The 11,389-nt window shown below is 36.2% G+C and overlaps 1 protein-coding gene across 2 annotated transcripts in view; it reads left to right on the forward strand.

The window, feature by feature from the left end:
* WDR26 (WD repeat domain 26) overlaps nt 1–11,389 on the forward strand; it is a 42,649-nt gene that overhangs the window by 21,907 nt on the left and 9,353 nt on the right. For both annotated transcript variants that reach the window (XM_008581347.1, XM_008581348.1), the window contains exons 8-12: nt 3,115–3,255; nt 6,134–6,253; nt 8,459–8,604; nt 8,911–8,989; nt 9,269–9,398. In XM_008581347.1, coding sequence (XP_008579569.1) covers nt 3,115–3,255; nt 6,134–6,253; nt 8,459–8,604; nt 8,911–8,989; nt 9,269–9,398 — 616 coding nt within the window. The remainder of the gene's footprint in view (nt 1–3,114; nt 3,256–6,133; nt 6,254–8,458; nt 8,605–8,910; nt 8,990–9,268; nt 9,399–11,389) is intronic.

Consider the following 11,389-nt stretch of genomic DNA (forward strand, 5'->3'; position numbering starts at 1 on the left):
TTTTAAAAAAAATTGTTTTTTTTTTTTATTTGGGGGGGGTGTGTGTGTGTGTTTGTTTTTTTTTTTTTTTTTTTTTTTTTGTCTTTTGTCTTTTTTTTTTTTTCCGTGTCCAGCAACGGATCGCAACCCTCAGTGTTGCCCCCGTACCAGACCGGGGACCGGCAATGGGATTGCAACCCTCGGTGTTGCTCCCGCGCCTCGCTCAGCCAGTGAGCAGGAACCGGTCTGTATGTGGGATCCGAACCCTCGGGCGGGAGCGCCGCCGCACTTCCCAAGCGGCGCACTATCCAGTGCGCCACCGGGCCGGCCCATCTGTCTGTGTGTATTTTAATCGGTGGAAAAAAGAATACATGAATCTTTGATTAGAATGATGTAACAGTTTTTCTTATCTTTGCCCCAAAAATGAATTTTACCCATTCCACCCAAAATCCAAGCCGTCTTGTGGACTTTATGAACATGGTATTTCCACTTTGGTTTTTTTTTTTTCCTTTTTGTCTTTTTTTTTTTTTACTGACCGGTAATGGGATCGCAGCCCTCGGTGTCGCGCCCGTACCGGGGACCGGCAACGGGATCGCAACCCTCGGTGTTGTGCCCGGAACCACGCTCAGCCAGTGAGCGGGAACCGGTCTCCACATGGGATCCGAACCCTCGGTGGGAGCGCCGCCGCGCTCCCAAGCAGTGCACTCTCCAGTGCGCCACCGGGCCGGCCCAGTATTTCCACTTTGAATAAGTTAATATAGAGGTACTGTATTGTGAAGATATAGTATTAATATCCTTTTTTGTTTTCAGCTTTATCTTTTGTAGGATAATATTTTTCATGAAAGTGCATGCAAGTATTGGTTTTTGCATTAAATATTTCTAAAGGAGTTTGTCATCAGTTTAGAAGCAAGTCTTTGTGTTGATGTGGAGCACTACTGCGAATGAACGTTTGTTTCTGGAAGATCTTGAGTTGGTCAGAAAGATTTGACTTGCTTAATAAATTGTGCAAGCCACTTGGACCTAATGATACTACTGATCTAATATCAATACCTCATGCCTATCACCCCCTTCCTAAAGAAGACTCCGTAGTAGTTGCATTGTTAACTAGTTCTGTCAAAACAGTGTAGATTTGGACTAGATAATTGTATGTATAAATGATAAACTTAGGGCCCAGTGAAGAAACAAAATAAGTAAACACAGTCCATTTCTCAGTGACATTTCTGGACAGAAAAGTTCTCAACCTAATTTTATCAGATTAGTTCCAGACCTGTTTGTAACTGCTTATAGATCTTCCCTGTTGGAATTTCCCTGTAGGCTCAAAACTGGACTCAGTAAGTCTTTAGACTAACTTAACTCATTGTTTCTTCTCACCTCTAGCCAAATTCTTACTTCCTCTACTTCCTGTCGTCATCCATCTATATCTCCTAAACCAGAAATCTGGAAGTTGTTTTTGAACATTTCTTCTTACATTCTGTCGTGTCGTTTTTATCTCCAAAGAGTCTTCTGACCTGACCTCTTTCAGTCCTGTCCATCTTGATTCAGGGCCTCATTTCTTTGGCACTGTGGCTGCTAACTGTGCCTGTTGGCACTGACTCGTTATGGGTGTCCTTCTCTTCCTTCTGATGCACTTTCCCTGTTGTTGTCCAAGTTCCTTCCCTAAAGCCAGATATTACATTTTCGCTACCTTAAACATTTTAGGGCTGGCCCATGGCTTGCTTGGGAGAGTGTGGTGCTGATAACACCAAGGCCCTGGGTTTGGATCCCCTATAGGGATGGCTGGTTCGCTCACTGGCTGAGCGTGGTGCTGACAACACCAAGTCAAGGGTTAAGATCCCCTTACTGGTCATCTTTAAAAAAAAAAAAAAAAGAACATTTTAGGTGGCTCTTCACCCACAGGATAAAATTTAACTCCTTAGCCTAAAATGAACATGTCACTTCTTTCAGCCTTGTCACTTGCCACTTGTACATTTGCATCCTGCAGTTCAGCCTGCATAGCTTAGACATATGGGCTTTAGTGTCAGGTAGCCCAGATTCACATCCCCAGTACTATAAACAGGCAAGTTTCTAACCTTACTAAACCTTCATTTTCTTCCCTTGTAATATGGGGGAGAGAATAATACTTGCCTTTTAGATTTGTGAGGATTACGTGAGATTTTTTGTGAATAGTGCTAGTACATATTAGCACTAAAGCGGTAGCTTTGCTGGTGAGAATGTAAAACGGCACAACCATTTGGAAAACAGTTTGGCAGTTCCTCAAAATGTTAAACATAGAATTAGCATGTGACCCAAGAATTCCACTCCTGTGTATATGCCCAAGAGAAATAAAAACATATGTCCATACAGAAACTCGTACGTATTTATAATAGTATTATTCATAATGGCCAAAAAGTAGAACCAATCCGAATGTTTCACCAACTGATTGAATGGATAAATAAAATACAGTATATCTATAAAATGGAATATTATTCAGCAATGAAAAGGAATGAAGTACTGATACATTTTATAACATGAATGAATCTTGAAAACATGCTAAGTGAAAAAGCCAATTATAAGAGACCACATCATGTATAATTCCATTTATATGAAATGTCCAGAATAGGCAAATCCATAGAGACAGAAAGTAGTGTTTGCCTGGGGCTTCAGGGAGAGGGCCATGGGGAGTAACACCAATGGGTATGGGGTGTCTCTTTGGGATAATGTAAATGTTCTCAAATTAGATAGTGGTGATGGCTGCACAACTCTGTGAGTATACTAAAACCACTGAATTGTATACTTTAAAAGGATGGATTTTATGGCAAGTTATATCTCAGTGAAGCTGTTAATAAATAAGAGGAAGCTTTTTTTATACCCATCTGTTTTCAGTTCCCTTGAAAGCTTCCTGAGGGCAAACTATGTCATCTTTGTATTTCCATCCAGCACACAATGCCTTGTGTATAGTGTCGGTGCTTAGTAGGTATTGCAGTGTGATTAAGTCTTTATGAAGCAAGCTTTTAAGAGTTTCACTTAGGGGAAAATTTGGTCTAAAAACTTCCTCAGGTTAAATTATATTATCAAAGTACATCTTTGCAGTTCTTGTGACGTAAAACAATGACTTTAGGTACGAGAGTTAACTGAGTTGTCTGTTTTCCCTCCTAGGATACACACCTGCTAAAACTGCTTAAAACATTAGAAGGACATGCTTATGGTGTTTCTTATATTGCATGGAGTCCAGATGACAACTATCTTGTTGCTTGTGGCCCAGATGACTGCTCTGAGCTTTGGCTTTGGAATGTACAAGTGAGCAAGTTCCATCCTTGGGTTAGCCTTTAAGTACACCATAGTCACAATGCACATATTCATTATAAGTTTATTCTTGATTAACAGAACAGAGCTGTTCAACCTAAATTATTATAGTGTAGCTCTTACAGAAGGTATTTCTTCAGTTGGAACCCAAGTGTCCAGATTTATAAACTTAAATATTATGCTGAAAGAGTTTTTGAAAGGATGATTAATAAGCATTTTCAGGATGTTTTGCTTTGTCCTATGGAATTTATACTATTTACTGTGGTGCCTCAGAAAAGATTTTATAGTTGTTTCATAGTTTTATAGTGTGAAATATCAGCATTAAACCAAATTTTTCATTCTAATGGTAATTATACCATCTCCTTATCTATATTTAATATTCTGAGCTAATTTAGTGAAGCTAAATAATACTTTCAGTTCTTACTATTCAGGGCTTTATTACTATTTCTAAATGAAAACTTGAACTTTATCCAGGGTCCCTTTTTATAAAAGTCAGCATTAGGTTCACTCCATTATTTACAGACCATGAATTAGAAACCCTGTAGTTATAACTTAAAAATCTTTTGAAACTGGTTAGGTGTTTGTTTTTTTTCCTCTTAATCCTTAGGCAAAGGAATGGTCCAGGCTTTGGTTCAGGTATAAAAGTATAACTTGATGGGATAGGGTTTTGAGCCCAGGGACTTTTAACAAGAGAGTGAAAATAAATTTTCTCAGAAATGACTCAAGTAACAAAGATGATATAGAGGACAGAATGAGTACTAAGGCGTACCTGAAAATGCTATGATGTAATTCCAGTTTTGCTATTATAATAGTAAGATTTCCTTACTTAGTCATTTCCTTAAACATTTTGTGATATTTTATATGTACATACATGCATAGATACATACAAACATACATACATATTTACTTATCTATCCATATCCAAAATATTTGAAAGTAAATTACAGATGTGATGTTTATCCCTAGATACTTAAGCATATCTTGTTAAAAATAGCATCCTACATAATCAAACACTGTCATATCTACAAACATTAACTATAATTCTTTAATATTTATTTCATAATCAGAATCTTCAGTTGTTTCCAAAATATCTTTTATATCATTTTTATCAAACCAGCATTTAATCAGTGTTATATTTGTAATTGGGTTCAGGGAGGTGGCAAAACATCATGGAATAGATGGCTTTCTCTCAAGACAGAGCTTGACATGAATCTGACCTAAAGGATGAAAGAAATTTTTTTTCCATCCAAGTTCTTTTTTCCCTTCAAGGGCAAGAAGTATGTAGTCTTAATCCTATAACAGAGACTTAATTTATAGTACCTGTATAGTCTTCCATTGAGTCCACTTTGAATTTCTTGACAATTAAACTGTGTTCCAGCATAACTGTTTTATTGTACAGTACTTTATATACTTAGACTTGTCCTAAAAAGGTGGTCTTTTAATGAAGTTTCTAAAACTCTAATAATCTCACGTACTTACTATTCTGAGCATAGCAGAAGAAAAGACCATTTCTGCCTTCAGAATTTTTTTTTTATTTATTTTTATTATTATTTTTTTTTTTTCTTTTTTCGTGTCTGGCAACGGATCGCAACCCTCGGTGTTGCGCCCGCACCTCGCTCAGCCAGTGAGCGGAAACCGGTCTGTATGTGGGATCTGAACCCTCGGTGGGAGCGCCGTCATGCTCCCAAGTGGCACACCGTAGCAGTGCACCACCGGGCCGGCCCTGCCTTCAGAATTTAGTGTTAACTAACGTACTGTGTTTGTGGGTATAAAATGTCAAGAATTTACCTGTTGCATGTGTATTTGCACTTCTAAGCTTTTAACTGTTTATATCAAGCAACCCAGAAAGGCCAGTAGTAAACAATCTGGGGGAAGGATTTAGGTCACTGAACTTTTTTTCAATTTAAGGGAGACATCTGGTTTTCTGTTTTTGTGCCCTCTTTTCTTTTAGTACTTGGCCCCATTTCCTGATCATACCCTTTGATTTCACTTTATTTCTACTTTTGATCACCCATTTCTCACAGGAAAATTATACCCATTTATTTTTTATTATACCAAGGGCAGCTATTATCTCTCAGATCCTATGTCTAATCCATGAACAAAATGAAATCAAGTCTAGATTAAATGGTATGTGTATACCTTCTAAGTTGAATAACTTGGAAAACTTAACAGGAGGATATCTGAGGTTGTGACCACTGAATATTCTTACTGAGAAATGCTGTAGAATGGCTATGACAAACAACACAAAGATTCATTCCTCTTTGTTTCAGTTGCTTTTAATTGAAATAAGGGGTTATGTATCAGAAAAATAACTTTTATTTCTCTCTTCCCATCTTCCCTCCTTTTTTGTGAGTATTCGAATACGAAATTTAACATAATTTAGACTGCCCTTGGCCTAGTTTAAGGGCATAGTTTTTTTACCCTTTAATTGTGTTTTTGAGGAATTGCTAATTGCAGTTTTAGAGTAAAATTTATAAAGAACTTCGGACTGAGAAGTTGAAGCTCAAAAGGGATAGGTATGTAGCCTTGGACTTTTTATCATCTTGCTTGGGAAAAATTGCACCTTTTAGTTTATTAATGTAACTGATTTAAGATGACAGATACTGCAGTTTGTCTTATCACGTCTACCCCTTGGGTCATCTATGCCAGGCATTATTCAACTCATGGGTTTCTCTTCATGTTCTTAATTACTCTTCTGCGTGCTATAGTCTTTTTTTTAAGGCCAGTTAAAGCAATTTATTTTTCTAATTAGAAATATCAAACTAACCAGATATCCCAGTTACTATTCTTTTTTTTTTAACATTATTTTCTTTATATAGCACCTTTAGAGGGGTATCTCGAAAGTCTTATCCATAGTTGTATTTCCTTCTAGACTGGAGAACTAAGGACAAAAATGAGCCAGTCTCATGAAGACAGTTTAACAAGTGTGGCTTGGAATCCAGATGGAAAGCGCTTTGTGACTGGAGGTCAGCGTGGGCAGTTCTATCAGTGCGTGAGTATTCAGTGCCCCTTCCCAGTTTTTCCTTGTTTAAAAGCAAATTTAGTTTTGTTTAAATAAAGAATTCACTTAGCTCAGTATCTTTTATTAAATATATGAAGATTTACTTTGCCATCCTCCTGGATAAGCACTGTCCAATAGAATTTTGTTATTTTTTCTTCTGTTTCATTCTTTTTTTAACCATTCAAGTGTTTGTACTAAATTATAGACCTTGAGTTTAGTAAAACAAAAAATTTGTTTTGCTAAACACTTCTGTTCTTACAAACAAGTTTCTGATTTATAAGAATGAAAAGAGTATTTCATTTCTCATGAGGCTTTTAGCCCTTTGAAATTTTGTAACCAAAAAAAAAGCTGAATTCCATGAGTATGTTTCATGAGCATGTTAACATACACATCAGAGAAAACTTTCTCCAAATACGTTGAGTTTATTCGGGAATAGAAAATAGGATTATAATCCAGAATGCATACCATGGCAAGCCATAAATGCATTCAGCGAGGGAAGGGCAAGAAAAAGTTTTTATTGGCAAGAAGGGAGAGATTAACATAAGCTGCTTAGAAACAGAGTTCATTGGTTTTCAGAGGTTCAGAGTCAGATTTGTTGTCATTTCATTGGTTGAAATGCCATTACTGGGCAGATTCTTCTTGGAGAGCATCTTATCTAAATTACTGCATTTCTAAAGAATGTCTAATGATAAACTTTGTCACAGAAACGTGTACATGTAAAGCTAGATATGTGTGAAGGGAGTTCTGATGGGTTTTTAAGAGGTCCTTGGAAACCGTTTTTATCTCAGCCAGATAAACATGAGCCCCCATTCTTCAAGCCTTTCCCGGCTCTGTTTTTTCTGGGTCTGACAGAAACTGATTTCATCAATTTTCACGAGTAAACTGTTTTAAATATTTAAGGAGTAAAAGTGGACAAGTGCTGCTAGAGAACTTTTCAGTCTTTATTTGGAGGTATCTTCTGATCAATAATTGCCCTGTTTAACTTGAAATGATAAAAATAAGTAACAGGTAAAAAGTGTTACAAGGTAGACCTTGATGCAAACGCAGAGTCATTACTATCCTGTCTAGGTTCTGTGTCTCATACCTCTGCCTCGCATGGTTTCAGTTGGCACTTTCAGATTTATTTTTATGACTAAAACAACATAATAAATCATTTAATATAGCTAAAGATCATTTATCATAAAGATTTTTTACATAGCCATTACAACTTATCAGTTTCTGTTATTAAGCTGGCTTAAAACTTATGGACTTTAATGTTGTATTATCTCATCATGATTATAAGCCATTAGTTCTTCCCTCCTCCCCCCCAATTTAATGAATTCCTTTTTTTTTTTTTTTTTTAAACCATTAGTTCTTAATTCTCTGAATACAAGATGACCATGTTCCAGCTGACTTTGCTATTCCATACAGTGCTTAAACCTTCAGGATACAGGACTTGGTAGTTCTCTAATCTGTAAAATGGGAACAGTAATGCCTCTTAGAGCTTTGAATGTTCAGTGAGATAATAACTGTAAGAGCTTTGATCTATAGAGCACATTAGAAATACAGTAAATGGGCCGGCCCGTGGCTCACTCAGGAGAGTGAGGTGCTGATAACACCAAGGCCGCAGGTTCAGATCCCATATAGGGATGGCCGATTAGCTCACTGGGTGAGCATGGTGCTGACAACAACAAGTCAAGGGTTAAGATCCCCTTACCGGTCATCCTTTTAAAAAAAAAAAAAAAAAAATTCAGTAAAAGTTTGAAAAATGTCATAATAGATTCCTAAGTTCTATATAAAATGTTTCAGTCTTTTCACATATAATTTCCCATGCCACAATTGTAGGGCAAATGCCAGTATAGTGAATTTTAAAGGAATGTTTAGATTACTTTTTAATAAAAGTGAGACTTTACTTAGAACTTAGAGATTGTCTCACTCTTTGTATTTATTTTCTTTATTTATGCATGTTGGGTTATTGAAGGGAAGATAGATTTACAGAGGGTCTTCCCACCCCTCCCGCCCTTAGGTATTGTTGTAATTTGGCCTATATTCAAATTCTCATGGTTAAAAACACTTCTGGAACAGTCAGATTGAGATCAGTCTCAGGAAAACAACAAACATTTACTAAAGGATATTGCTAAGAGATTCTTTTGGTTCTTTGTTTGCTTTATGAGTGCTATTCAGTAAGGGAGTTAATAGTAGTTTTCTCCTGCTCAGGATTTAGATGGTAATCTTCTTGACTCCTGGGAAGGGGTGAGAGTACAATGCCTTTGGTGCTTGAGCGACGGGAAGACTGTTCTGGCATCAGACACACACCAGCGAATTCGGGGATATAACTTCGAGGACCTTACAGATAGGAACATGTAACTATTTTTTGTTTCCATTAAACAACAATTATAATCTGATTTATATTAAAATGTGTAGTTGCTTTTTCAGAAGAACAGTTTTTATTTTGGTTTTTGTTTTTGTTTTGATTTGATTAGTAATTTGGATTGATGGTCAGGTAGTATTTAGTAATCATTAACCCAAATTCTTCTCAATTGAAGTATAGTGTATAATAGTGATTGCAGGCAAAATTGTCATATTTAAACCTAGGACATTTTATATTTTGATAATTTGAATGTCTCGACTTAATATATTGCTTTTGACAAATTATTTTCTGGTTACAGAGTACAAGAAGATCATCCTATTATGTCTTTTACTATCTCAAAAAATGGCCGATTAGCTTTGTTAAATGTAGCAACTCAGGTATGTTTATTAATATAATTTTCAGAAAAATTCAGCTTAGTACAAGTTTTATTTTAATTGTGATTTTCAGTATACATTAAGAAATATTTCTGCTTATTCTTAAATTTTAGTGCATGAGTTTGATCCATATGTGCAGGATCACTCATAAATTTATTAGAACACTGGCATCTTGCATAAATGGAAAATGAAAATGTTCCATCAGGTAAAGGGATAGTCACAGGTTACTTTTTAAAATTCTGTTAAGATAGAACAAACACATGTATTGTCTTTTGCCTTCAGGGAGTTCATTTATGGGACTTGCAGGACAGAGTTTTAGTCAGAAAGTATCAAGGTGTTACACAAGGGTTTTATACAATTCATTCATGTTTTGGAGGCCATAATGAAGACTTCATCGCCAGTGGCAGTGAAGGTAAGCTGTTTGTGTCACTTTTGGTTCACTTCTGTGATTCTCTCTCAGTTTATGCAGGTAGCCATGTCTTCAAGCAAATGAGTTATTTATCCAGCACACTGTTAATTTCCTTTTTTGGGGGGGGGACTTGATCCCTCATTATTGTCATCAATCAGTAGTGCCTGTTCTAACTATATAGTGGTGTGTTTGGTGCATGTTTCAAATCAAGATTTACTTAAATTGTTTTACTTATTTTTTTATGGGACTGATGGTTTTCAAGGGTTTGTAGTACATAAAAAGTTAAGGTTAATTATGATGTTTTACCTGAACTTGGACAGATTGACTACAGTTAGATCCTCAGTATTTCTTCAGTGGCCATAGAAAATAATTCAGTTTGATAATTCTTATGGTTTCAGAAAAGCTGCAGTTAACAGAATTGGCCTTATAGCTATCGTTTTGAATGAACTTATTCTCCAGTCTAAAAGCGTCAGTATTTCAGGCAGGCATATGCCAGAAGTCAGTCTAATTTATAAAATATGTGTTTAAAATATGCAAGCACAGATAAGTGAGGCAGTATTAAAATTTAGTATACTTTTTAAGGTGATAGGAACATAACTAATGACAAATTACTGCAAATTTTTATTCAACACACTTGAGTACCCACTGTGCTATTCTAGGTACTATTGCAGCAGATTATTTAAGTCACTTTTAAAAATACTGAATCTAGTTGTATAAGATAGACCAAGGAACTAGATTATATTGGTAAACGCTTTTCATTAAGTTTCATTTATTATGTAAGATGTTCACTATTCCTTATCTTGACAAAAAACTGATCTCAGTAGATAAGAAGTTCATAAAGTGAGACACGAGTTTTTCCTTTAAGAAGAAGATTATATAAGGATTGGGAAAAAAAGACATTTAGGGATTTAGATTTTAACACAAAGTGTATGAATTTTTCTATTCTTTTTTTCCAAAAAAATCATTGTCAGACAAGATTGGGAGGAGAGAAGAGTGGCTTTTTAGGTAACAATTTTGAATTCACATCTTTCCAGTCAAATTATTTTTTAATCATGATATGGTCTTCCAGAGTCTATATTGGTTTCTCTTTTATTTTTTATTTTTTTGCAATTGGCCAGTACAGAGATCCAAACTCTTGACCTTGATGTTACAAGGCCTCACTGCAACCAACTGAGCTAACCAGCCAGCCCTCCATTGGTTTTTAATTGACTTTTTCTGTGGTTTAGGTATGTTAAGCCTACTACTTTTTAGTTCCTCCTACTCCCAAGATCTCTTTCCTTATGCTCTATTCAATCCTACTTCTGGTGGTTTTTTTCCCTCTTAGTTATGCCTCAGAATTCCCCCATGGCTCTTTCTAAAAATATGTCCCTAAAAGTGCTTAAAAATGTGTAAGGCTACCATTTTTCCCAGTAGTGCCAAACTTTTTTTTTAAAGCCTACAGTAAGCCTGATGAATAATATAATTTAAACTACATTTTATTCTGTTTAAGGCTAAAAATGAGACAACTGTGAAGTAAAAAGATTAAGTTTCCTCATGATTCAAGTGATTTAGAATGGTTCTAAATATGTTCTAAATGTTAATATTATATTACCTCCCAAAATGACTACAGTAATCCATTTGCCATTTATCTTCAAGGAATGTATTTCAAGGACCCTCCAAATCCCCACATACATAAATGCCAGTATAAAATAAGGCAATTAGGAGACTTTTTCCCAAAAGAGTTGTACCATCACTCAAGATTTTTCATTGTCCTGGCAATATGTAGAAAAACTAGACTTATTTTTTACATTTGCATAAGCAGTGGATTTCCCAGACTGATAGAGCATGCAGAGCTTTATTATAAAGCCTGTCATTCTGGGCCGGCCCGGTGGCGCACTGCTACAGTGTGCTGCTTGGGAGCGCGGCGGCGCTCCCGCCGAGGGTTCGGATCCCACATACAGACAGGCCACTCACTGGCTGAGCGAGGTGCGGGTGCGACACCGAGAGTTGCGATC

The sequence above is a fragment of the Galeopterus variegatus genome, unplaced genomic scaffold (genome assembly GCF_000696425.1).
Source record: "Galeopterus variegatus unplaced genomic scaffold, G_variegatus-3.0.2 Scaffold2333, whole genome shotgun sequence".
NCBI lineage: Eukaryota > Metazoa > Chordata > Mammalia > Dermoptera > Cynocephalidae > Galeopterus > Galeopterus variegatus.